This window comes from Vicia villosa, linkage group LG3, assembly GCF_029867415.1.
Source record: "Vicia villosa cultivar HV-30 ecotype Madison, WI linkage group LG3, Vvil1.0, whole genome shotgun sequence".
NCBI lineage: Eukaryota > Viridiplantae > Streptophyta > Magnoliopsida > Fabales > Fabaceae > Vicia > Vicia villosa.
In genome coordinates this window covers 22,974,198-23,001,898 of record NC_081182.1, presented here as the reverse complement: position 1 = coordinate 23,001,898, position 27,701 = coordinate 22,974,198, and the positions used below count along the sequence as shown (strand labels likewise).

The window sequence follows — 27,701 nt, the reverse complement described above, 5'->3', positions numbered from 1 at the left end:
TTTTTCGCGGAGCGGGGTAAGGTTTTAGGCCCGCTCTCTTTCATGTGCCCGCCCCGCCCTCCCCCGTTTTTTTTGCGGGCTTTTGCGGGCATGAGCTTTTTCATACAATTTTACTATTTTAGGCCTAAAAGGTTCAATGCCCGCGGGCTTTCCCCGCCCCGCCCTCATTTTTTTGCCGGACGGGGCAAGATTTTAGACCCGCACTCTTTAATATGCCCGCCCCATCCGCCCCGTTTTTTCACGGACTTTTGCGGGACGGGCCTAAACGGGTCGGACATGCCCGTTTGCCACCCCTAACTTTAATACCCTACAAAAAATTGCAATTTTTTTTGTTGTCTTTTTTAGAAAGAGTGTGACATGTCAGGACAAATAAGTTTTATTTCCTTTTTTGTTTTAATAATCAATTGTGTGATATTTATTAAAAAATCAAATAATTAAAATTAAAAAATAAAATAAAATTTATTATAGACACCCACTAATATTGATTAATCTTAAAACATTCAAGGTTGAGAGTGATTTGTTTTGTTGTAATATTTGATCTTGTTTGTTTTTACTATTGTAAATGTTGAGCTATTTTTATATTGTTGATTCACATCTCCTTTAAAATATGTTTACGATAATTATATTTTAAATTCTTCTAGAAACAAAACTATGTTGAAAAGTATACGGTGTGAATTTGATAAACAAAGATTTCGTGTTGAAGGCTAATCAAATAAAAAAGAAAAATTGTGCATAAATATATGAAATTAATTTTGATAGACTGTTTAATGTAATTTTTTAAATACAATATAATTCATTATTTATATTTTTGGATAGATACAATCAATTATGTTTAATAATGCTTAAATATGATTGATTTTTGTTAGAAGATCCTCACATTTGATTTTTGAATATCTTTTTATTATGTTTAATAATACTTAAATTTATGAATCATCGTTTGATATCTAATAATAAAATTTGTATTTATATTTGTTGTACCGATGATATTTTTTTCTAAATCATATTTTTTTTGATATTAAGATAAAAATAATAAATTTTTTTTACTAAACTCGTAAAAATTAAATTGGAGTTAATAATATCTATAGTTTAAAAAATTCTTTTTCTAACATATTAATTTACAGTAGAATTTTTTTTCTATAAGTCATTGGATTATACTTATAAGAAAATATTTATTTTTTAAATAAATTGAATAACTAATATATTAAAAATAGAGACTAAATGCATTATTCATTCAATAAATTTTAAAAATATATATATTTTTATAAATAGGAATAAATGGAGTATTTGTTAGTGATCCCTAAAAAGTGAAATAACCTGTTGTATATCAATGCAATCATTCCATTTAGTATATTTGTCTTGAATTTTAAATAATTTGTAATCATTTTATTCTGTAATTGTCATTAATAAAATATGATTTTTACTATAAAAAAAAGGGTTTTAAATCTTATATAATTATAGCATAATATAATGATTTTTCTGAAAAAGGAAAATTACAAGGATTTATTTACATTTTAAAACTATAACGACATTTTAAAAATAAACCTAATTAATTTATATAGTTTTATAATTATTGAGACAACGCATCGAAATTAATGATTTTAAATGTTTAATTATAGTTTAATAATTTTGTTTCATTAAATTAATTGTACTGTATATCTTTTTTATCAAAATTTGGATGTGGTTTTGTGGTATTTCCATTCGACCGTTTCCGCAATATTCTACTACGTGGCAGCATGTAACCAGTTAGACAAACCCAACGCCTCGTCTTTTCATCGTTTCTATAAGTCCACATCTCATAAGCCGTTAGATCTAATCCCTAACCATAACTTAACCCCACAACCCAACTTTTCTACGCAATTCATTAAAACAAACCAACTAACTAACCCTCACTTAACCATGGTTAAGTGAACTAACATACACGAAACTTTTATTATGTCGAAAACACCCTCGCTCTTCCAATTAATCACTCTTTCGCCTCTTTCTTTGCAATCTATTTAACCAGCCTCCGAGACTCGCTAGGTTTGCCAAATCAATTTCCCAAAGGGGTCCTTAACAGGACTCAACCCTAACCCTAGCAGCCTCTCTCTTTTCTCTCTCTACCTCTTCTCTTTCTCTCTCTTGAATTACAAAAATGTCTTCTTCATCTTCCCGAGAAAAACCTTGTGGTCCTGTGCTTCGTTCACTCTCACCTTCTGGTAGATTTTGTTCCTATACACAATCCAGAACCCCTTTCTCTACACCCTCATCAGCTTTCGCTTCTTCCATAAGCTCTTCCTTTTCGTCACCAGCTTCCTCTTTTCACATAGAAAACAATGATAATCACTACAATCATCACCATCATAATTATCAACACAATAGTCACCACCGTTCAGCTTCACCCACTCGTGTGAATCTATACTCCCCAAACTCACGATCGGCCGGTTTACGATTTTCGATCGATCCCCGGTCTATCTCACCGAACCGGTCCATTTCGAATCATGTTATCACAACCAAAAAGAACCGTCCAATTCCGGCTCAGAAGAAGACGTGTATGTGTTCGCCAACGAATCATCCCGGTTCTTTCAGATGCAGTCTTCACAAGAACGTTGGGAGTCACAACACAAGCGCTGATTCATATCCCTCTACTCGGCTCAACATGCGTAGATCTGCGATGAAGAATTCGCTTGTGAGGATCGGTGGTGTGGAAGGAGAATGGGTGAAAAGAGCTTTGACAGCGTTGATTCGACCTTCTTCGCATCAACAGAGGAGAAGATCGGCGTTCGAGCCAAGGCCTAGTCGTCTCTCCGTCATGAGCAAGGCTGGAGATCTTTGATTTTGCCTGTTTTTCATTTTTCAGGTTTGATCTTGTTTATCACGCTTTTGCGGTGGTTGATCTACACCCACTGCGTTGATCTGCCGCGAGATCGGTGGATTCCGGCGTGCAGTTAGGTTAAAGCGCGTCATCTCCGTCAAGTTTTGGCAGCATATCGATGAATCAGACATCGGAGAAAACCGTTGAAGAATTTCTGATTAGATCTATTGAGATTGGATATGGACTCGTATTGCATTTTGTACATAACATTTGCTATGGAAGCAGAGAATATTGGACTTTTTTTGTTTATTTTTACAGTCACAAAATCGTTTCTTGAAAATTAAAAATAAATTTACTTATATTAATTAAATAACTAAAATCAAAAACTGAATTGAAACCTAAGAATTGGTATTAATCACTCCATTGACAATTTCATTCTTCTCCTCTCTGCAGCGTATTCTGACTGACTACGTTATTCCGTCTATTGCCATTTCCCGTTTCCGTTTGGGGTGTGCCGTTGTGTTTGGACCGTTCCGTTCACCCATGTGCCGTGACGTACGTTACGTTCGTTCAGTTGCGATGCGTATGGTGTCAGGTATATTTATTTTTCACTTTAATTTTTATGTTATATTATCATTAATTATTTAAATGTCTTAAGTATTTCATTTCATTATTAATTGATTTGTTTATTTTTCATTTTATTTGCAGGTTGGTTGTTAAGTGGACCAGACGGATTCCATCTCTGAGAAAGGAATTATTAAATTGGAATAATATTAGTAATTAATTTGATGAAAGCTGGAAGAATTAATGGGACATCTGTATACAACCTGTGCGGGAAGGAGCACCCTGCTTGCTTTGGACATAAAGAAAAATTAATACTACAATTATTGACCAAATAAAATAAAATAAAAAACAATTATTGACCAAATAAAATAAAATAAAAAACAATTATTGACCAAATAAAATAAAATAAATAATAATTAAGAGAAATAAATTTTAATCTTAAATAGAGTACCAACTTGTTTAAAAAATATATGAAAACCGAGTATTAGCCTCCAATGATGGTCCACACGGAAGAGGGAAAAATTCGAAATTGAAAACTTAAAATAAATTTCAAAGTTTGGCAAGGAAATATAGAAAAATGATGGAATCTTATTTATGAGACATTGTCCAATGCAAGAAAACTAGCTGGCTATGTGCTGTTTGTAAGAAATAAATACGTGTTTATACTTGGAATGTGGATTTCTCCAATCTCTATATCCATTGGTCAAAAAAGGAGAAAAAATAGACAAGTCACAAGGATCGCTTATAACCGACGCAGTTGTGAATATTTTGGTACTACTAGTAGTAGTGGTAGGTTAGTGGATTAGATTAGGGATAGAGCGCGCAAAGTGTCAAAAAGTGGTCCAGCTGGGTTACCTGACTTGATTGATATCCATACATGTGTCGTGTTCAGCGTAGCATGTTATCTTTATCTTCCTAAAAAAACAGCTAGCGGGTGGCATGTCAGAATTGCATCCTTACTTTTTACCTGATTTGTGGGCCATAAGTAACCGTTCTCATCCGATATTTCTGCACTCTTCAATAAGGCCATATAAACAATTACGCCTTTTGGCTTTTCTACAACTACATTTTGGAGTTGGGTTGTCGCACTAATTGTGTGGGGGTGTCATAACAGCCAAACACTTATTTGAACCTTATTGCATGTGATGCACCATAGGGTTTAAGATGTTTACACATAAAGCTTAAAACTTTTACTTTGCCGACTTGGTATTTGGTTTGTAGACCGTCTTTAGTTTCAACTTTTAACCTTTAATAGTAGAAGGTGAATTCTTATCTACCCAACTAAATAAATTGAATAAAGTTACCTTCAATATAAAATGTCGTGGAAACAATCAAAGAATATACTATTTAATAATTAATTAAATAAGATAAAACTAAATAATACAATATGATTGGTGAAAGGTACATTACTCAACTTTTTGTGATGGGTAGAGAAGTTATCCCCTTAATAAAATTTACTACACAAAACCCAATGATATAATACCTAAGTAAGTAAGGTTTAATGCTTGAATATGGATTGATTCATATGAAATTTTGCAAAGGAGTTTAAGATTGGTAGAGGTCTAAGGAGAAATGCTACTTTTACATTTATTTGTACACTTACACCGTAATATATACAGTAAATATATATTTATTATTTTTTTAATCATTTCTTTTCCACTTTGGTATTAGTGATGTACTAGAACAAATGTATCTGCATACGGTTTAGAGTGCAATGGTGTAGTAAAATGATGTACACATAGCATAGCTCAGGTCTAAAATAAGGGATTTGTTGTCCCATTTTCTTTTTCTATTTTATTGTAGAAAGTTTCAAGCTACTCATGAGAAAAATAGTTGATATAAAAAATATCGTTGGATATAAATTTGATAGAGGGGAGGGAAGTTTAAGATGTTTATACATAGAGCTTAAAACTTTTTCTTTGTCGGCTTAGTATTTAGTTTGTAGACTGTCCTGAGTTTCAACACTTAATGGAAATTACCGCACAAAATCCAATGATATAATACCTAAGTAAGTTTTAATACTTGAATATGGATTCATTCATACGAAGTTTTGCAAAGGAGTTCGAGGTTGGTAGAGGTCTAAGACAAGGGATCTGTTGTCCGCTTTCTTTCTTCTTTTTTGTAGAAAGTTTTAAGCTACTCATGAGAAAAGTAGTTGATATAAAAAATATCGTTGGATGTAAGTTTGATGGAGGGGAAGAAAGTTTAAGATGTTCATACATAGAGCCTAAAACTTTTTCTTTGCCGACTTGGTATTTGGTTTGTAAATCGTTATGAGTTTCAACACTTAATGGAAATTGCCGCACAAAACTCAATGATATAATACCTAAATAAGTAAGGTTGAATGCTCGAATATGGATTCATTGATACGAAGTTTTGCAAAGGAGTTTGAGGTTGGTAGAGGTCTAAGTCAAGGGATTTGTTGTCCCCTTTCCTTTTTTTTTTTTGTTATAGAAAGTTTCAAGCTACTCAAGAAAAAAGTAGTTGATATAAAAAATATCGTTAGATATAAATTTAATGGAGAGGAGGAAAGTTCTTCTCATTAATATAATTCATTAATATAATACATAGACAACACCTTAATTATAAGTGACAAAAGGTGGGGAAATATTAAGGCAAATTTGTGTCTTTTCGAGTTGGTGATGGGTGTAAACGTGAATTTCCATAAGAGTTGCTTAGTGAGTATAAACATATGTGGTTGTCGGCTCCAAGAGGGAGCCAACATCCTAAATTACAAGATCTGAGTTGTTCCATTTTTTCATCTTGGTTTCCTGATTAGTAGGGATGTCAAGCAGACCTAAACCCGCGGGGCCCATTCGCACCCGAATTCGAGTCAATAGGTGAAAACCGAGTTGATTCGGTTTGAGTTCAGGTAGTGTGAAACCCGCACCCGAAACTCATATGTAGGAAAAATGTATTTTATGTATTTTGCTGCGGGTTTGGGTGAAAAAACCCGAACCCAACGGGTGTGGGCGTGGGTGTTATTTTGCCACCCGAACAATATTTGGGTTTGGGTTCGGGTGCGGATTTGGGTAGTGTGAAACCCGCAGGGCCGATTCTTTGAATTTGGGTGCCTTGGGCGAATCAAAAGAGTGGTGGCTCTATAATTTTCTTTAACAATAAATAAATAAGGATAAAGGAAATAATTGGATAAAAACACATTTTCATTTGACATTGTGCAAAAAGAATACAAGTATGAATCTTTAAATCAATGTTTATACTACATCAAAACAAAAACCACTATAAAAAAACTTCTTCTTCTTCTTTAAATATCACCCTCTTAGCAATTTTTGTTGCAAAATCATTAATAATTTGTTCATAATCAAGGTTCTTCAAAAAATTATTTTCAATTGAAATCAATGTAATACTATTTAATCTATCTTGTGACATAGTAGATCTCAAATAAAATTTTAATAATTTTAATTTAGACAAACTTCTCTCAGCAGATGCAACACTGATAGGAATAGTCAATATTATTCTAAAAGCTATGCATGCATTAGGAAAACAATTAAAAATATTTAAATAACTCAATATCACATAGCTTGATTTTGATTCAACTGTTAAAACATCTCTAATAACTTTCAATTCTTAAAACAAAGTTTCACCATCAAGAGAATCGTCATGTTTTAAACAAGTTTCAAGATGTTTACAACATGCTTTCAAGTCCCTATCAGATAATGATCTAAGCCTTTCAATACTAAACAAGAATCCAAAAATATTTTCATATGTGCTATATTGTTCAAATCTTCTATCAAGTGAGCCAATTGTTTGATCTACAATATATAAGAAACAGTGATTTCGAAAAGACTCTTCAGCAAACTCAAGATTCAATTGTGTGGGCTGAGATGGATTCTCATCATAGTGTTATTTTCTACGAATTTAACGTTTTTGAATAAATACATTCAATCTCCATTTTATTCCCAATCTTTTCAGCACTAGCCTTAGCATTTACAAACCCAGATTCTCTACATTCTTTTACTAATTTTGACTTTGTAGTGCCCCTATATTTTTGTTAGCTAGTATTTTTAAAAAAAATAAGTTTTAGTGAATATTTTTATAATAGAAAATTCTCTTTTATTATATATAGGGATTAAAAAAAAATTGGTGCCCCTAAAATTAAGGGGCCCAGGGCTCCCGCCCCACGAGCCCGTGCTCAAGGCCACCCCGACCCGCACCCAACCCGACCTGTTGTCATCCCTACTGATTAGATCAAACCTAAGGACTACAAAGCATGACACCTTGTGATTGAAGCAGTGATATTTAGACTTTTAAAATGTAAATATAATACTTGTCCATCGGTGGATGCGCGATAATCTAAAATATAGTATTTTCAGTCACCCTAGTTTATTTCCTCTCTTTTTTCCAAGCTATGTAAAGTATTATATCCAATCTCGAATCTATGTTCAAGCAATTTTTATGGAAAAGGGTGAGAACAAGAGAAAAATCAATGAGGTTTAGTAGGATATGATAGGTTTAGTAGGAAAATCAAGAGAAAAATTACGTATTATATCCTCTCTTTTTTCAATTCTCGAATCACCCAAAAGTTTCTCTAGTAGTTCTTTATCCGGTTTTATGCCTACCGAAGAGGTTTCTCACTACAGCCATACCATCTGAAGCCATCACACCTGCAAAAGGAAAATCAAAAGGGTCAATATTAATTAATTAAAGAATTACATAAGTAAAAATATATTAACATCAATCTTCTTTCCCCACCAAAAAGTTCTTTCCTATCATTAACATCAACGACATCTATTATAACCTGATTGTTGATGAACTATTTCTTTTGCATTAAGAGTTTGTCATGTGAATGACCAGCCCCATCCTCATATCTTAGGCTCCCCCATAAATCCCTTAATTTTTCTATTATTAATATCTCCTATGAGGTCATATACTCTAGAAGAACGACGTAGGTATGGGATCCTCGATCAAAATGGGACCAAACCCTGTTTTTCTAAATCCATTCTCCAAAACTAGCTCTCCCAGCCTATGAGAAATATGGCATTGCAAAATCGTTCCCAAAGACCATACACAAAATGAGGCAAGCCTATGGGGTTCGGGGGCACACGGAAAAAAAAATAGATCCTTGAAATTCTCTCGATTCTCGAAAAAGTCACTGAATTACTTGACCTCTTGCTGTAGCGAAACTATTCCCTAATTTCAAATATTACCTAGAAAAGTATGTTCCACGATAAATAGGTGTAAGAAAAGGTTCAAAGATGATTTAAAATCTTGGTATTCGCAACCAAACGAAAACACCTTCATGAAAGCCCAAGCATTCAGATGAAATTAGGAAGGTGCGATCTTCAAATGCTTCAAAGCTCCCGCTACAAATTCATCAAAAGGTAACATGAATTTCAACTTAGTGAATAGACACTCATATAAAGGGATGAAACACCCGTCAAACCTACTTATACGAGAGCATACTCCAGTTTAGGAACACTATAAAAAACATATACAATCCTAACTAATCCATGGTCTACCCAATGATACCAATTCGCATCAATTAGCTTAAGACCAACAAGAGTTTAGTCGGCAGACGACGCTAGCCAAATGTGCTCCACACTTTGAGAAATTCCATTTGACGCCTAATCTAGGCCTCATTAGGATCACAACCTTGCGAATTCTATGTGTGTTAATAAAGCGTTGAAGTATTCATTCATCTCGGGAAGCAATCCCAACAGAAGGCAGAAAGCCAATAGATGGGACAAAATCACTAGTAATTACCAAGGGAACAAATGTAATACTACATAATCCAGAGTTGTTATTCAGGCCATTTGGGGTTTTTATCCCCATTGATGACGAAAAATCAAGATCGAAGGAGTTACTTCCTGAGTTAGCAAATGTTTCATTTATATCGGCCATAACTAAGATAAAGGATTAAAAATTATGCAATAAAGGTCAAAGTATGAAGATGGTACTTGAGATGTAGATGGGTTAAGGAATAGAAGCAAGCAAAGTGAGTGAAAGGTAAAAGATAACTAGGGAATGTACTGTTCTTGTGAGAAAATGGGGGGCACTATAACCAGAGGTTGCTAAAAATGCAAAGAAGAACGAATAATTTCTCAAAAGACCAAGTATGATTCATTTAGTAGTGAAAGTGAAAATCCATTTACAAAGCCATGTGATGATGTGGTGCAATTGATTCGCATAGACATGCGTGGACTTATTACACTTGCTTCTATGGATAAATATATGTATGTAATCACTTTTATAGACGGCTTCTTTAGATGTTGGATAGATCTTCTACAAGACAAGTGTAAATTGAAATACTTTAAATTTGCTATTGAATTGAAAATATAAAAGAAAGTCAAATGCATGAGGTCCGACAGAGCAAGAAAATATTAAAAAATATATGATGAAACTGGAAAAATCCGTGACCTATGATATGTCTTGATGAATGTGGAGTTAAAGCTCAATACACAATGACAATGTTTAGCACTCCTTGCAGCGAAACATAACCGCATACTACCGATTAATACGACAATTATGATTATCTAACCTAACGAGATGATTAGAATATATAACTACCAAAAGAGAGTAAAGACTTCTCACCAGACTACCTAAAAAAAATTCACCTATCGTGAGCTATTTAACAACACAGTTTAATATAATATTCATTTATTTAAAAATGCAATGACAAATTTAAATAATTAATTTAATATTTATTTTAACTAATTAATTAATTAAAATGATTAATAATAAAAAACAATATTTTCTATAGAGACCCATGAGAATTTATGAGAATAAAGATGAAGAAAATTTTCTCTGGAGAACTATTACGAGATATATTTTGAAGGGTTTGAACCTATGTAACACCGACACTTATGAAAAAACGAATGTCTGTGTCAGTATCTTGTACCGACACTTATAATTATGTTTAATTTATTTATTTATTTAAATTATTATCGGTGTCGTCGTGTTAGTATAAGGGTCAAATTTGCGTTGTTGGCATTTCATAAGTTTGATCAGAGACAATGGATCAATACTCACAGATATTTTGAACAGTTTGGACACAAGACAATGATCACTCTCTTTGCCCTACCCATTGAAAATCATTCTAGCACGATAGATAATTGATCAGCATTTCCTACTATTATTCAAGTACCAGAAATCTAATTTTGGCATCAAGTTTGTTGCATGCAAACAATGTACAAATATAATGCGTGTATACGGTTCTATTTTCAGTATTACAGTAGAGACATTGTTCTGATACTTGCCTTGCCACCTTACCTATACCAAACAAAAGAAAAACATCTTTTAAACTTCCTATCATCTTCTCTCATCTGCTTCATTTCATGAGCATGTTATTACCATTACCATGTCTTTCTTTTCTACTCTTCGTCGATCCTCCGTCTTCATCCAACGCTTCACAACCTCGACAACTCCACCATCTTCTTCCTCCCCTGCACCATCCTTACCGAACTCCATCCCACCGCGACATCCAAACTGGATTTCAGCCTTTGCTTTTGCCTCTTCTTTATCTCTTCTCTATTACTTCTCCAAACACAATTCACATTTCGACTCTGATTTCTTAAACAATGCTTTTACAAAACTATCATTTTCCGAGAGTTCCAATAATCACTTGCTTTTTGGAGGTACGTAATGTATAACTTTACTTCCAAGTTACCTTAGTTTATCATATTTGAGTTCTACATTAATAACTTTTCTATCTCATTTCATATAATTGATGCTATGTTGCAGATGCATACAGAAGTAAAGTTTTCTTTAACTATGAGAAGCGCATAAGGCTGCATAGTCCACCAGAAAAAGTTTTCGAATACTTTGCATCTTCTCGTACACCAGAGGGAGAAGTTCTTATGAATCCTGCAGATTTAATGCGTGCGGTTGTTCCAGTTTTCCCTCCGTCTGAATCAAATCTTGTTAGAGATGGATCTTTGAAAGGTGAAAGAAGTCCTGGCCACTTGTTATGTCCTCCTTCAGAATTTTTTATGCTTTTCGATGTAAACGGTGATGGTCTTATATCATTCAGGGAGTGAGTTTTCTAAATTTTCTACAATTATTAGGAAATTTGTTATGTTTATTTGTCTGGAATCTTAACAATGGACTCATTTTAACTGCAACAGGTATTTATTCTTGGTAACACTGCTTAGCATCCCAGAATCGAGCTTTTCTGCAGTATTCAAAATGTTTGACATGGATAATGATGGGTTAGTAGTACTCATTCTATGTGATGCACTTCTAATATTTCTATACTAGTTTGTTATATGTTGAGACATACATTGTATTGTACATTGAAGCTTAACTAGTTTTATCCATCTTTAGGGAGATAGATAGAGAAGAATTCAAAAGAGTGGTGGCATCAATGCGATCTCATAGCAGGCATGGTGTTCATCGAAGGGATATAGAGGCTGATGCCTCTGTAGAAAATGGAAGGATGGTGGAATACTTATTTGGTAAAGAAGGAAAAGGTCGCCTTGGACATGATAAATTTGTGCAATTTATAAGAGATTTGCATGATGAAGTACGTCTTCGATTATTTCTTTCTCCCTATAAGTCGAATCTACTTCTATATCTTATAGGACTCATAATTAAATCAGACAAATTCAGAAAGCTGTTTTTCAGTGATATTATTTGTAATTATGTATGTAAACTAATTACAATTTTGTGTATAGATTTTGAGGCTGGAGTTTGTTCATTATGATTTCAAATCGCGAAAAGCCATATCAGCAAAGGATTTTGCACACTCCATAGTTGCTTCAGCAGACGTGTATCATCTGAGCAAATTACTCGAAAGGGTTGATGAAATGAACAATAATCCGCAGTTCAATAATGTGCGCATAACATTTGACGAGTTTAAAAACTTTGCTGAACTACGGAAAAAATTAGTACCACTTTCATTGGCTCTTTTCAGTTTTGCAAAAGTAAATGGTCTTTTAACAAGAGACGATTTTCAACGAGCTGCATCGAGTGTATGTGGTTCATCTCTGGTTTCTTCCTGAGTTTTCTAAAGTATATGTCACCAGATAGAATAAATTCTGTTCTATTTTAAAAAATTTCAGGTTTGCGGTTTATCTCTTTCTGAGAATGTGGTGGAGATTGTTTTCCATTTGTTTGACACAAGTGGGGATGGAGATCTAAGTTCAAATGAGTTTATTAGAGTGCTGCACAAAAGAGAGGGAGATGTTGGTGGACATGTAGAGACAGGAGTCATGGGTTTCTTGTCATGTTGCTGGAACTGTATGGACAAATCTCCAGGTTCACAGTCATTTTACTGATAACTTGTAAATGCATACAACCTCAGAATTTCTTATCCTGTTGGATGACAGAGGAGCCGAATTTGATTTAACAATCTATAATTTCAAATATTAATTTATCATTTCAATGGTGTCTATTATGAATATTCTACAAAAAAAAGGCCTTATATGTTAAAAAATATTAATTCAACAGTGACCACCAAGACAACAGCACTAACCTTGTGACACTTTTATCGAAACAAAAATTCTAAATCAAAAGGTATCAAGGATTGAGGAAGAGGAGTTTCCTTTGATTTTGCTTTGTAAATGTTGGACAAGAGATGCTTATTTTGACTAGAGCTGCTCTTGAAGCGGAAGAGGAATGGTAGGCCTCCAAGTCGTGCCATTTGGACTATCCATAAGAGCAATACCAAGAACAGCCAATTCTTTCCTTACGTCATCGGATTTGGCATACTCTTTTTGTATTCTAGCAGCATCCCGTTCTTTAATCTTCTGCAGGATTTCATCTTCTGTCACGTTTGCACGCTTCAGAGCTTTTTCCTTAAGCTGTTGCAAAACCTGCGGAATGACATTGATTTTACATATTAGAAGAAAGAGAAGGCATTTAGCACAATAATATAAGTGCTATGTAACAACACGCATACGAAACTAATGGACATGATATCAAATGTCAATAATTGTAAAAGCGGGAGAAACCAATCACTTAAAATTTAAATGTATTCAGACTAATACCTCATCGTAACTTGAAGGCATAAGTCCTATAACAGTAAGGACATCCTCAATGCTTTTTTTCAACAGTGCAAGTGATTCTATTCGAAATTGTTGTTTTTTCCCCTGCAAGGATTGTGAACTTAGAAATGTTATAAACAACATTCAGGTGATAAAGTTATGTGTGTTGAAAACAAATAACACGCATTCATATGAAAATATCTCATAATTTGTTTTTCGTACAAAGAGAATTAACTTCATTATTTCTCTAAAAATTGTATTCTTAATCCTATTATGTCTTGTGGGATCACTTTACAATCTTAACATACTCATTTCCAAGACATTTTAGTATTTTACTAAGAGAGATAGATACAAGTTTCACATTAGAACATCTATCATCCATGTCTTACAAAAGAGAAAATACAATACCTTGCGAGTATTCAGCAAGTCGTTAATTAATTTAAGTGGGTCAGATAGTCCAGCCAATACAACCGGAGTGTGAAGATCATCAGACATTGAGGCCAGAAAAACATTATAGAGGTTATCAATAATACTCAAAGTATCTGATGGGACGGAATCCTTCCTAACTGTCTGATCATGCTGGTTCAGCAAGCTTTCACATGCATGTAATGTCTGCAAACAAACATAACTATCAACACACCTCTACAGTACACAACATATATTATATATAATGAACAAATGCTTGAAAAAATTATGTTTGCCAACTGCATCGACAAAGTCACACAGAACAAGGGGAAGAAGTCAGTCTCTAGCCAAAGTACCTCGTATATATAAAAAACACGGTCTGAAGCACTTTCAAGGTGTATATTAGAGTAGTTCATGGGAGATCGGTAATGAGCACTCATCAAAAAATATCTCAAAGCCAGTGGATGGTAAACATCTACAACCTGCAAACATGAAAGGTTTGTGGAATAAGAACTTAACCCTTTCGAGTGGCAACCAAAAATAAACGTGAAAGATATTATATTATACAATAGACCTAAAACAAAAAGTAAGCCTAAACTATGAGGACTGTCACCTGCCGTATTGTGAAAAAGTTTCCCAGCGATTTAGACATTTTCACGGAGTCAATGGTGACAAAACCATTGTGCATCCATACACTAATATCACTTTTGCTACAAGCAGCACAACTCTGAGCAATTTCATTTTCATGGTGAGGAAATACAAGATCAATCCCTCCACCGTGGATGTCAAAAGAGTAACCAAGATAAGCTGCACTCATAGCACTGCATTCAATGTGCCACCCAGGTCTTCCAGGACCCCAGGGACTATCCCAAAATGGCTCTCCTGGCTTTACAGACTGCAGAAAAGCATTGAAAATCCACAATAGATAAGTTTCAAACTAAATTAGGATTTTAAGTATTTTTTAATCATCACTTAAAATATATAATTAGATCAACATATGTAACATATATGCATTACCATTATCTATCACCAATATATCTATACCTTCCAAAGAGCAAAATCAGCAGGATTTTTCTTCCTTGAATCAACAGCAACCCTCTCACCAGCACGATTATCTTCTAGACCTCGACTAGATAATTTCCCATATTCTGGAAATTTTTCTACATTAAAGTATACATCCCCGTCAACATTGTACGCATACCCATTATTAAGAATCTGTCAACAAGTATTTAACTGATTAACAATGAACCATTACTATAATTTCTGAATCTGATTAATAAAAGAGAGCATTGTAATACATTATGAAGCGAATCGTCTCATATACCAAATTACCAATAGCATATCAATGTAAGTTTTCTTAGAAATAGCATGCGAAACAACGATATGGAATTTCCCAATCTTCTGATTTTCATTTTAATGCCATATTAAAATTAAAGACAATAGTACCTTCTCAATCATATCAATGATTTGGGGTATGTGCTCAGAGACTTTTGGTTCCACGGTTGGAGGCAAACAATTAAGAGTTACCATGTCTTGACAGAACTCTTCACAATAGCGTCGACTCAAACTGATTGGATCTTCTCCTAACTCCTTTGATCTAGCAATTATCTACATAATTTGAAAATTGCAGACTAAGATCCTGTAATACCAATTAAAAAGTAGTGGGTACTTTGAACTAGCAATATAAAAAACATAATCAAAATTCCCAAAAATTCTCAAAGTCCTCCAAACTCTAAAAGCTTATCATAGGCTATCCGGTAAAACTTATGAAAATAAGCTGTAAACTGTGATAGCTTATCAACATGTCATAAGTTTACATAATCTATGAACCAATCCAAACAGACCCTATTGGAAAAAAACCAAGAGAACATCACAAAAAGAAAGCAAATGCAAAATAGACACTCACCTTATCATCTACATCAGTAAAATTGCGAACATAACAAACTTCAAATCCCAAGTGCTTAAAATATCTGCCTAATTGTCAAACGGAACACAAAACAAAAACTAATTAGCACCCAAATCATAATTTATGCAAATTAACAAAAAAAAATTCATTTTTTTGCCCTAGGGTATTTTCAGGAGAAGAGAGTAACCTATAAAGAAGATCAAAATTGACGTAAACACGAGCATGACCAATATGGCTGAGATCATAAGCAGTGACTCCACAGACGTACATTCCAACTTTCGACTCAACTTTCGGTTTGAAAAGCTCTTTCTTCTTACTCATTGAGTTGTGCAGCCATACTTCCGGTGATGGAATCTTTGAACGGAAGCTTTCACTGTCGTTGGAGTTCTTCTCCGCTGTTGATGGCTGAGAAGATGAGACGGCGCGGAAGGGGGGAAGGTTCTTTTTTCTGAAGACGGCGGCGCGGTGGCCGGAGAAAAGGGTTCGGGGGGAGTGGGCGAAAAGCATGGAGGAAAAGGGTGTGTAGCATTTGAGAAGAGAGAAGGTGCTCATTGGGTATTTTTGCGCTACTGGTTATGTTTTGGTTCTTACGATTGTGTTATCAATATTCGAGTTGGCTCGGGCGAGTTGATCTGAGTCAAATATATTTGTTGAAGGAGTGTACTATAATTTCTTAATGCACCTTATATAATATAAAAAAAAAATTTATGAAAAATAAAAAATGCTTATTTGATTTTGAAAATATATTTTTGGACGCATCATCTGTATCACACACAAACGAATAAATTTGATTATACCCTATAGTCAAATAAAAATTCTTTCTGGAGATACATCTCCGGGAGTTTGATAAAATTAATTGTGAATTAACCATTGCATGGAGAAATCAAGAGATGTACCTCCGATATATTTAAGCAGAAAATTTAGAATACTGTTACTTTTGTACTTCAAATCTCCAATTTTGTGTTTCATCAAATCAAAAAGAGTTGAAATCTAAGGTAGAGTTCATTCATTTCAACTCTCATTGCTCACATTAATATGGTTTTGAAGCAAAAAAAGTTACGCAGTAACCGGAAGTATATTTCCGGATTCTCTATGAACTCATTCGAATATGTACTTCCGGAAACTGTCTGTTCTGATTTTCCAACAATTAGTTTTCTGTTATGGATGATTCTTAGTATTTTATATTTTTTTCTTCTATTAGGTATGGTGCATCTCAATGATATCGCCAAACCTATTGTGTCCCAGGATGCTTCACCTGTAGTAGTGAATATGGTAGATATTGGGAACCATTTTAAAAATGAACTAGAGTATGAATTTTGTGATCACATGCTGCAATGGATCTGTACAGTGGCATCCAAACTGGACTTTGATGATGTGATCGGAAGGTTTGATAATGGTTCAGATAGAAGAAGGGCATTTATGACATTGACACATGAAAGAAGTGGGAATATAAACCTCCTCTCCGTTATTCCAAACGAGAAGATACTAGTTCAAGAAAATGTGAGTGTCTATTTAAGTTTTGTGGTTACCAGTTGGCAAATAATAAATGGAGATTTAATGTGATTTGTGGTTTACATAACCATGATTTATGTGAAAAATTACAATGAATTGATCGTCAGTGTCAATGGTGACAGTGACTATGGTTTTCGGGTTGTTTCAGCTTTACTTTGTAAAAGAGAAGAGTATCACATGCTTATCCTTCATACTCTTATCCAAGAGTTGAGGAGCAATAAAGAATTATACACATGGGTGTTCGGGAATAAAGAATAATTTGACAAAATTTATCACTCAATTGTACCTTGCATTAGTGGACCTGCATCGGAGGATAAACAGATGCGCTTTCTTGAAATGAGTCATCTCATAGCAAGTGCGCATACGAGATTGTGTATTGATCTTACAAGATACGGTTTTTCTGAAACTTTTTTTCCAATGTGCACTCTCCCGCCTACAAATCCAAACGACCGTATTATTTGTGTTGGATGGGTTTCAAATTCGCAACATTTTGTTCAGTTTATTTAAAATCGAGATGCCCTATACCACTTACATCACCGGAGTTGATGGCTCATTATACAGCCAAAGCCGAGAATTGGTGGGACCAGTTGGTTGAAAGGATGCAAAAGTTCACCAAATTGAGCAAGATTGAAAGATAAATAAATAAACAAAATTCAAAGGGAGGTACCACTAATAGTTGTATATTTTGCCAACGGCAAGTGTTTCGGTTCATTTTAGTAGTTATTTATCAATTTTTTATAAGTGACATTGTATTAATGTTTTATGATGTCTAATATATACATTTTGAAGTTTGCCCAAAAAAATATGCATTTATTACATGTTTCTATCATGTTCAGTTTTTGTTTTGTTATGTTAGGGAAGGTTCTGAAAATATATTTACAGAGTAAAGGGTGGTTCCAGAGTATGTCAGACCGACCTACAAAGGCCTATAGCATGACCTTTTTAAGGCATGGTCAAGTCTGACCTATTTAATAAAAAAAGCTAAACTTATACTTTTTTTAAAAGCCTATTTAATTAAATATGTCAGACTTAGGCTATTAAGAAAGCCTATAAAGTCTTATAGGTTAGCATATATATGCATATATAAGTCGACCTATAAGGCTTCATAGATAAAATAGACTATTTGAAAGCCTTAATGTGAAACATATTTTTAAATAGGCTTTCAGGTCATGCCAAACTTTCAAAAAGGTCATGCTTGACCAAAAAACCAAGTTTATAATAGGTCAGGCTCAGACCTTAAACATTTATCTTAGGACAGAACCAAGCCTTCTAAAGTCTAACCTGGCCTATTTTCACCCTTATATGGAGCAACCACATGAGTTTGTTGCTCAAAGTGAGTCATCGACTTTGGTTTTTCAGCTACATAGGTTTTTATTGTCTCAAGCAATCTCCAAGAGCATGGTTTGGCAAATTCAACATCATAGTACAACAATTTGGTATGGTCTGTAGTGGAGTTGGTCATTCTGTTTTTTATCATCACTAAGTTCAAGAATGTATTTATCTCATTGTGTATGTAGATGATATTGTCATAATTGGTAGTGATCAGTCGGGAATAATCTAGTTGAAACAACATCTTTAAAATAAATTTCATGTGAAAGACCTTGGTAAACTCTTTTTTTTTGTATTGAAGTATCTCAATCTAAAGATGATTTGGTAATTTCTCAATGGAAATGTGATGTGAATGTTTTGGAAGAAACAAGTTTGTTGAACGCTAAACCAGTTGATACTCCTATGGATTCAAGTGTCAAACTCCTACCCAATTAGAGGGAGACTCTATCTGACTCATAAAGGTATAGGAGATTGGTTGGAAAATTGAATTATCTCACAGACACTCATACTGACATTTCTATTGTAGTTACTATGATAAGCATGTTCTTAAATTCTCCTTGCCAATAACACTTAGATGTTGTTATACATGTTCTCAAATAGTTAGATAGAGATTGGGAAGGCTCATCCACTGATAGATGTTTCACCTCTGAGTGTTGTGTACTTGGTAGAGGAAACCTCATATCTTGAAAAAATAAGAAGCAAAATATAGTTGCAAGATCAAGCGTCAAGGCAAAATATAGAGCAATGACACTGGTAACATGTGAGCTCATTTGGTCAAAGCAATTGCTCAAGGAACTTCAAATTAAAGAAACAAGACTAATGACACTTATTTGTAATAACCAAGTTGCATTACATATTGCTTCGAATTTAGTCTTCCATGAGATGACCGAACATATTGAGATAGGATGCCATTTATTGTAAAGAAGATTGAATTAGGCGACATCATCACAAACTTTGTCAACTTTAATGATCAATTGGCATATGTGTTTATGAAATTTCTATGAACTCCTAAAACTAATTATATATGTGAAAAAATTTGTACATTTAATTTATATGCTCAAATTTCAGGAGAAGTGTTGATATTTAGATGTATTAAAATTTAAAATAGAACATTCCATAATATATTCGTTAAAATATGTCCTAGAATATTCTTTATGTAATTAATATGATTAGGTGTATAACTTATTCTATAATAGAATTCTTATAGTGCTATTGAAACACCTAGTTTTATTCAAATGTATCTCCTTCTATCGTATTTCAACATATTCTAACTTATCCAACTTAGCAAAAAATTCTTTTGATGAAGTCTCACCAATCTGGTGTGGCCCCAATTTAAAAATTGTAAAGAAAGTCGTAGACCAGTCATTTACATGAAATTAATTGTTGTTCCATGTGCACAATATGAGAAATGATTGAACATATAATCAAATTCTTATGTTGAATCTAAAATAGTGTATAGTGTATAAAGTATTCTTTTTGTTTGTATAAGTATAGAGTATTTTTTAATTTAATTAAAAAAATAATAAAATATAATATTCAAATAAAAAATGTCTCAAATTTTTTCTCTTAGCATATTCAATAGCAAATATAATTCTATACAATTCAGATTAAAAGGAGATGGAAACTTTCAATCTTAACTTTAAAGTTTTAACATTTGAGAAATCATGAACAAAAGTATTTAATTTTAAATTTTAAGGGATTAAAATAAAACGATTGTTTTTAGAAGACCAAAGTTTATAAGTTAAGGACCGAATTTTTTTTTGAAAATTTCTTAACCTCCCTATGTAGTGGAAAAGAACCCTATGAAAATTTGAAAATATTTCTCAGTTTTTGAAAATATATTTTCAAATGTTACACCTAAAATTTATTCGCTTTTGAACTATGCCCTAATTTTATTCCGAAAATATATTTCGGATCCTAGTGAATTTACAAGAAAAAGTGACAAAATTGTTTTTTTTATTTTTTTATTTTACTTTTCCTACTACTACATGTTTTTATTTATATATACTAAAATTAAGGGTTAGCATAAGAATAATGTTTAAAGATTTCTACAAAGAGAAAATGTGTTAACTACACAAATATAATATTTTGTCAAAGTGATTATATAACATTGTTCCCGCATATCTTTGTATTCTGCTTTTTATTCTTATTATTTAAAAAAAAAAGAAAAAAAAACTCACAATAAACATGATTTTTCTTTAAAACTGACCTGAATTAAAAAATAAAAAACTTCTTTAACTGAAAACAAGTGGAATTCTTAAATAAAATATCGAACTCTTTAATATTTTTTTGGTGTTTTGAGTTTAAATTTGAAAGAAAAGTCCTTTGGCTAAGAAAGTCTGGAATTATGTCAATATATAATGTTAAAATTGGACAAAATTTTGAAATAAAATTAAGACGGGACCAACAAATCACAAAATTAAATAAAAATAAAATACAAAAATCACAACTCAAAAAGGAAACACAAATTGCATAATCTTAATATGTATAGATCAAAAGTGCACTTAAACATTTACATTACTATTTTATGATATGATTTTTCACGTGTGGAAATATATATAAGAAAATAAAAAAGCTTTTAATGAATGAGATTGAATTCTCTTCATTTTTTAAAATAAATAGAGAATTTAATTTACTATAAGAAAAAACATCAAAGTTCAAATTTTTTAAAAAAAAATCAATGATAGTGAAACTTATTTGATTGTGGAATCTAATAACAACTCGTTTCCTGTCTCTTTTCAAATGGAATTGTTTTTTAAGCAAGAGGACCAAGTGAAGAAATCATACCGTTTCTGCAAGCAACCCAGAACATATTACTATCCATATTGGCCGTGCATGCATGGTTATCAACATTGAAAAAAGTTATTGAAGTTACATGGAAGCCTATTCTGTCTGAATATATTAAACATGCTAACATCTCTATCAGCAATTTCAAATTCAACTATTCAACAACTTAAATAATCAAAGATTTTCTCAGCACCAATTTGTCAATAATGACAAAATTCTCTAATCATGGTATGTAAGATTATATCTTTAGCTTCTGGCTCAGAAAAACCAAATTGCTCACTGGTTCTCATCATTACTTGTACAACTAGTTGCTTCTTGCGGCGCCAGGTAACAAGTTTGCTAGAGATGGAACTCCTTGACTTCTCATTTCTTCTTGGGCGCGTTTCATTTCTTCTGGATCTGTTGCACCAAAAATACAGTGAAGCAATTAGGACAAATTATGCAAAGAGTACTGCAATGATGATGCATTATAGGTCTATACAATACAAAACAACTGTCACTCAGATTGTTTCTTAGATGATGGATGTCATTTCGCCACGCGATAATATGGAGCAACAAGAAAGCACACACAAATAGAGTCACTCACTCTAGATTGTATGTATGTATATGTATTGCATACTTCTGAAGGTGTGTCACTAAAAGATGTAAAAGTAAACTGGACAAAGATGAGGTCATCATCAAACCAACTCCAAATTTAGACTCGGGGTGATAATTTTCAGGCACTGAGACCATTACCACTGTTTTATTGAAGGAAAAAAATATCGAGACCCCCAGAAAAAGGAAAAAGAGGGAGAGAAGATTATCATGCTAACAAGTAAAGCAAATCAACACATTCAAAGTTAATGAATTTTATGATTTTTGAAGTTAGAAATGTGAGACAACTGAGACTACTATCACCGAGTTAGTCAAGAAAGATTGAGAAGCAATGACCAGGTTGAATAAATCTTTTAGTTCGTCATCAAGTCCGTCTGAAGAACTGGTGCTTTCTGAAGGTACCTAAAGACACTCGGTTATCACCACTTTGGATACCTTCAAAAGGCACCATTGCATTGCTTCTTCAGACGGACTCAGCGGCGAACTAATCGATTTATTCAATCTGGTCACAACTCAATTTTTCTTGATTGACTGACCCTAGTGATAGTGTTGAGAGAAAATTAATGTTGGTTATCTGAAGGTTGAAAGTAGGATGCTGCATTAACAATGTTCCTAGACTTATATTATCCCAAACGAAACAATCTTGCCCAATCATTGAAATTGGATGTCATCATTATGAGCTGTAGCAAACAAAGAAACTACATATTGGGTAGCTTCAATAACTCAATACATGGTTGATGCACGGAAGGACATGTGAGGCTTACTGTATTGGTACACTGTGACTAAAATTTTGATAATGGCTAGTATTGATCTAATTGGCAAGCAATCAGATGGGTATGGTAAATAATATAAGGTGTGGCCCCTCTCACTCCTCTCACACTGGAAACTGATCAGGCTGGTCCCTTTCACATTCGTCTATACTCTCATGGATCCAACAGAACAGACAAATGCTCTAACATGAGACACAAATGCTGGAAAACATAACTAAACGGATGACCAGTGTCGAAAGGACTCTCTCGCCTCCAAGGAGATAATCATGGATAGCCCCTTTCGACTGCAGACGCAAGCATAGGAGATGATAATGCTCCGCGTATTAGCTGAATAATTGATTATAACTTTTGCATAGTCAATTAAGATGCATATCAGGTTCAACATTTCCTAAAACACTTTCAAATAATTGATTTTGGACATTGTTACAGATCAAAATTATGATTACAACTTAATTTGATAATTATATCACCTCATCAATATAAAGAGCCCTTAAGATTGTTGCAAATCATACCTTTTGACTGAAATAATCTCTAACAATCCTTTTTCCTCCCTAAACCTGTGCTTCAAATATTTTTTATTCACTAAGTATATTTTATTTCTGAGAGCGCCTCTACTATATACTTACTACTGTAACCCTTAGGGCTCAAATTGCCTCAGCCACACGTGAGGTGTTATTCTTTGTAATTTCTTATAAGGCTCAAATTGCCTCAGCCACACGTGAGGTGTTATTCTTTGTAATTTCTTACGAGGCTCAAATTGTTTCATGACTCATCCACATGTGATGTGAGGTGTTATCCTATGTAACTCCTTATTCTTTTTGAGTGCGATCTTATTGTAAGCCACAAGAGGAAATCTCTTGAAATTAAGACTCTTCTAAAGAATGCTTGTAAGGCGTAAATGTTGCAGTTGAGCTTGTAGTAAAAGCTTGGTTGTAAGTAATATCTTAAGGTGCTCTCCTTGCGGAACGCACATAGGCCAAGTGGTTTTGGGTCGAACTAGTATAAACTCCAGCCCTAATCTCTTATACTTTCAGTAATCTTATCTCTTGTTATGCTCTCTATCTTTTTTCTTAACGCTTTAAAAACAATAATTTTATATCTTCAATCCACCCCTTCTTGTGTTTGGAGTCACTTGTTCAACAATTTTAACTGACTTAAATATTTTGAGGTATGCTTTGAAACATAAACTAGTGCTATGGGATAAGACTAGTCTAATAAAATTCTATCAAAGGAAATAAGTAATCATTTTCAAAGCAAGTACAGACATACAGTCAAGCAAATGAGATAAATTCGAAAGAAAGTGAAAGAAATTCATATATAAACTTTAGCAGGCATACCCATGTTCTCCATCAATTTGGGCATAAGGAAGACAACAATCAGCATAAATCCCATCATCAGACCCATTGGACTCTTCACAATGGACATAACAGAGAATGGCTCCCTAATCTGTAGCAAAACAAGATAACAGCAGGCAGACATTCAGATATTAATCTTAAGGAATATGGAGTGGAGGGAAACACAGGAAATTTTTTGTCTAAACCAACCTCATAATATTGTTCCTCCTTCAATGGCTCTAAGACAAACTCACTGAGCCCCCTCCTATTTTCTGTCAGTGCTGCCTGAATTTTCCCAGGATTTCTGGCACTAACGTCAACTCGTACCTTTTTTAATGAACACAATAATTTAATACATGAGCACCCATAGGAAAACAAGAATATTAAGGGAAAATAATATATGTAAATTCCAAATTGAGTACCCACAGGAGAAAAGAAAAAGCCTGTTGCAGCCACTTCAATTAAATGAGTCCCTGCAGGCACATTGTGGCTTAACGCATACACATTAAGGATCTCAGCCGTTTCTTAACAATAATTTACCACAATCAACTGTAACTTCCCACTAAAAGGCCAGAACAAGAAGATAAGCAAATATAGAATAATACTGGGCTTAATATCCCCAAAAAAAAAAATCATCATGCAAATTAAAAGGAAGTTTGTAAATCAAAGGATACAATGAGAAATATCCATCGGGCCTCAAAAAAGAAACTCTTTGACCACCATTAAGTATGACTTTGACGTTTGAAACTTTTGCAGGAAGGCTGAACTCTTTTGTTCCAAAACCTGCCAAAAGAAACCAGCAATACCATTACACAACCAATATTTATAACAAATCCATTTATACCCAGAGAACCCAGTGATTACTCCTGAGTACCATTTACCAGAATGCAAAATCAATCTTGAAGCTACACTAAGGGCCAGTTTGTTTTAGCTTTAAAAAAATTGGATTTTTTCTTTGTATTATCAAAAATCATTATTTTAAAAAGCTGAAACAAACAGGTCCTAAAACTGGCACTATCCTATATAACTTAAAGCTTCGTTTATAGATCGAAGTTCAATACTTTTACTATTCTAAACTTTGATTGAAATTCACATGAAACATCAATTAGTAATTGGGATATAAATTTCAAGAAGAAAAAAAAAAGTAATTGGGGAAATCAGATAAGTGATATGATGATGATGATGATGATGATGACGATGATGATATGTGTATAAGAACTTACTAGGGATCTTCACTCGACCGTAAATAGTGTATCCTTCAGAAGACCTGTAGAAGTTAAAATCAAGGTGAATAAACAGATGCAATCGAAAAATTGATTATAGAAAGAAAAGTGAAATTAGGGTTTATGGAATGAAAATTGATACCCTGAAGCAGGGGATTGAGCGAATGATGAGGAAAAAAGTGAGAAGGTAAATTGAATGAAGAGAAGAAGAAGGTGTGATTTGGTGAAGGAAGCCATAGTTGATATTCAGAGCTGATCTAGGCTTTGTTGCCTCAACTCAATAAACCAAAACACGACGTTATGTTATGTTATTTGTTTAATCTCAATCAAGTTTGTTTTTGTTATGCTTTACGTTACGCACGCAACACTACCCTTTCAATTATAAAATATAACTAGATTTCTAAATGATATAGAAGGGTTAATCTATTATAAATATATAAAAAGTTAAGTACCTGGTAATTACAAATCAAACCCTCTAATAAAACAATTAAAACTGTTCTTATTCCATGGGTAAAAATGACTTTTGGCAAAATAACTCAATACCATTGTTTTGGCATTTAATACGGGTGATGTGTCACTCTCCTAATTTTCCTTACTATTTTTAATTTGATTTAATTAAATGTCATTTTAAGAATATGTTCTACTTTAAATTGAATTTCAAATTTCAAATTGTAATACTTATTCAATATTCAAACGGTTACATAGAAAAAATAAAAGCCACTTACATTTTCCATGTGACACATTAATTTTCTCTTGCTTCAATGCATATTCCCACTTTATCTGTGGCACTATCGAAATAAAACAATGCATTCATCAAATGGAATAAGAAGAACACCAACATTCCAAAAACTGTTGCATCAAAGGTAAACGAAACAAGGAAGAACACTGTGTTTTCCTCATCAGGAAAAATAGCAAGAGTCTTCGTCGTAATGTTAAAATCCGACCACCGTCATTGTTGAATCTCTTTCCACCATTGCCAAATTTGTTCCCTCTTCCATTTCTTCTGTTCGCGTGACTCTACACCACCGATGAATCCCTTTGTTTATTTTTTTCAATTTTAATCTATTTGTTGTTCTTGAAGGGTTTTACAAATTTATTTTTTGCTAAACCCATGGATTTTGTTATTTCGTTTTAGGGTTTTAAGCTCTGTGAAGACACTTGTGAGATCCAAATCAACACTTCAACATGAAGGTTCTTCTATCAAACCACAAAATTTACTCACTACTTTGATTTATTGCTCTTGCCACTGAACCATTTTCAAATTGTTTCTGCAGTTCAAAACCGTTTCTGCAGCTTTTATTTTGTGGTGTAGTTTTATTTGTGTGTGGTTTGATATAATTCTATTTGGCTATTTGTCATTGCTCCTATTTTGAAGTATATTTTCAATTATCTTTCATTTTTTGGCTATTTATACTTTAGATATTTGTAGTTATAGTTTAATGAATGTGTCTAATTGGTGCATTGTATTTGGAAACTCATATCTGACAGTGGAAGCTTCACATGATGGTTGGATGAAATTGGTATATTCTTATTGTTTGACAAATAGACACTAAAGAAAGGAACATCGAATGGTGGAAATCGGGAGTAACGTGAGAACAATCAAAAGAGAAAAATAGTGTAAAGAGATTGGAGGAAGTTACTTCAATAGTTGAAAGGGTTTGTTTCTATGTTACTTATCATGCTCTTCATATATGAACTGGATAGTTTCGTCTACACCTTTTGGTTATTATGGTTACTGTGATATTGGTATATAAATATACCAAAAATTTGTGCAACCAGTATATCTGATGAAAATAGGTTTTGTCAGGTTAATTAGTATTTTTCTGAGCATTAATGTACTCTATGTGTTTTGTAAACTGTAGTTTGATGGGTATGTAGTTAGGAAGATGAAGATTGATTTTTTTAATAGATTTCTACCTTGATCCCCTTGCACATTAGGTATGATGAGCTTATTTGAAACATTTTGCTTTGCTTTAATATCAGCTTTTGATTTTGCTGTTCATCTATATTTGATTTTACCTTTTCAGTATTAGGTTCCAACTTATCCTTGTCTATTTTTATATATTGTTATAATAAAATTTCATATTTACAGATCAACAATCACATGTTTTTACAAGGTTTGCCAGAGAATATTGAAAATACCTTCAAATGTAGCTTGACATTTTTTACACATGAGTATGCATGATTCATATTATCTTATTGGCTTCGTTAAGATTTTTTTTAATTGTCTCTCTTTTGTCTTTGCAGTGAAATAGTTGTTTATTTGACTATATTTAACATAGACCGGAACATGTTGCAATCGGTCAGTACCTCAAACTGCCCGGCTTAACATCATTGTAATATATCTTACACTATGTAGTGTTAGTTGTAATCACAACATTCTACGGCATCAGAATGAGCGTGACAGTCAACAATGTTGTTGGAGGCCGGTCGAGTGGATTCAGAAATAGCTTTCTCCATTCCTCTTCTATTTCTTTTGATTTGAATTGTGGTGGTTGTTGTTGCTGTTTAGATTTTGTCAGGTTGCTTACTGTTGTGTGAG

At 33.4% G+C, this 27,701-nt stretch overlaps 4 protein-coding genes across 7 annotated transcripts; 2 read left to right on the top strand and 2 right to left on the bottom strand.

Annotated features, from left to right (window-relative positions):
* Positions 1-2,014: 2,014 nt before the first annotated feature.
* Positions 2,015-3,100, top strand: LOC131660648 (uncharacterized). Its single transcript, XM_058929933.1, has one exon. The coding sequence runs from the start codon at positions 2,132-2,134 to the stop codon at positions 2,810-2,812; it is 681 nt and encodes a 226-aa protein (XP_058785916.1). The 5' UTR covers positions 2,015-2,131; the 3' UTR covers positions 2,813-3,100.
* A 7,340-nt stretch (positions 3,101-10,440) lies between these two features.
* Positions 10,441-12,735, top strand: LOC131660647 (calcium uptake protein, mitochondrial-like). Its single transcript, XM_058929932.1, has 6 exons — positions 10,441-10,950; positions 11,057-11,348; positions 11,440-11,523; positions 11,639-11,837; positions 11,989-12,285; positions 12,376-12,735. Exons 1-6 carry the CDS (start codon positions 10,674-10,676, stop codon positions 12,589-12,591), a joined length of 1,365 nt encoding a protein of 454 aa, XP_058785915.1. The 5' UTR covers positions 10,441-10,673; the 3' UTR covers positions 12,592-12,735.
* Positions 12,670-16,254, bottom strand: LOC131660646 (cysteine--tRNA ligase, chloroplastic/mitochondrial). Of its 4 annotated transcripts, none has more exons than XM_058929928.1 (9): positions 15,798-16,254; positions 15,611-15,674; positions 15,151-15,312; positions 14,749-14,919; positions 14,318-14,599; positions 14,061-14,186; positions 13,708-13,911; positions 13,303-13,404; positions 12,670-13,128 (listed from the first exon to the last, which is right to left on the bottom strand). In XM_058929928.1, the coding sequence occupies exons 1-9, from the start codon at positions 16,160-16,162 to the stop codon at positions 12,904-12,906; spliced, it is 1,701 nt and encodes a 566-aa protein (XP_058785911.1). In that variant the 5' UTR covers positions 16,163-16,254; the 3' UTR covers positions 12,670-12,903. The 4 variants fall into 4 exon arrangements, with proteins under 4 accessions (XP_058785911.1, XP_058785913.1, XP_058785912.1 ...); XM_058929930.1 differs by having other exon boundaries at positions 15,151-15,343; positions 15,611-15,678; positions 15,798-15,935; XM_058929929.1 differs by having other exon boundaries at positions 15,611-15,678; positions 15,798-15,935.
* A 4,986-nt stretch (positions 16,255-21,240) lies between these two features.
* LOC131660645 (ER membrane protein complex subunit 7 homolog) lies at positions 21,241-25,505 on the bottom strand. The gene is made up of 7 exons (XM_058929927.1): positions 25,302-25,505; positions 25,160-25,203; positions 24,611-24,719; positions 24,363-24,426; positions 24,147-24,263; positions 23,940-24,048; positions 21,241-21,637 (listed from the first exon to the last, which is right to left on the bottom strand). Exons 1-7 carry the CDS (start codon positions 25,394-25,396, stop codon positions 21,543-21,545), a joined length of 633 nt encoding a protein of 210 aa, XP_058785910.1. The 5' UTR covers positions 25,397-25,505; the 3' UTR covers positions 21,241-21,542.
* Between the last annotated feature and the right edge of the window lie 2,196 nt (positions 25,506-27,701).

Excerpts from the sequence above, each read along its gene's own strand:
- LOC131660647 (XM_058929932.1), top strand. The coding sequence starts at position 10,674 with ATGTCTTTCTTTTCTACTCTTCGTCGATCCTCCGTCTTCATCCAACGC. Across the intron at positions 11,349-11,439 it reads GGTCTTATATCATTCAGGGA|GTATTTATTCTTGGTAACAC; the intron begins GTGAGTTTTCTA and ends TAACTGCAACAG. Across the intron at positions 11,524-11,638 it reads TTTGACATGGATAATGATGG|GGAGATAGATAGAGAAGAAT; the intron begins GTTAGTAGTACT and ends ATCCATCTTTAG.
- LOC131660648 (XM_058929933.1), top strand. The coding sequence starts at position 2,132 with ATGTCTTCTTCATCTTCCCGAGAAAAACCTTGTGGTCCTGTGCTTCGT.
- LOC131660645 (XM_058929927.1), bottom strand. The coding sequence starts at position 25,396 with ATGGCTTCCTTCACCAAATCACACCTTCTTCTTCTCTTCATTCAATTT. Across the intron at positions 24,720-25,159 it reads CGGTCGAGTGAAGATCCCTA|GTTTTGGAACAAAAGAGTTC; the intron begins GTAAGTTCTTAT and ends TTCTTTTGGCAG. Across the intron at positions 24,264-24,362 it reads CAGGCTTTTTCTTTTCTCCT|GTACGAGTTGACGTTAGTGC; the intron begins GTGGGTACTCAA and ends TCATTAAAAAAG.
- LOC131660646 (XM_058929928.1), bottom strand. The coding sequence starts at position 16,162 with ATGAGCACCTTCTCTCTTCTCAAATGCTACACACCCTTTTCCTCCATG. Across the intron at positions 14,187-14,317 it reads ACTTTTTCACAATACGGCAG|GTTGTAGATGTTTACCATCC; the intron begins GTGACAGTCCTC and ends TCATGTTTGCAG. Across the intron at positions 13,405-13,707 it reads ACTTGCTGAATACTCGCAAG|GGGAAAAAACAACAATTTCG; the intron begins GTATTGTATTTT and ends CAATCCTTGCAG.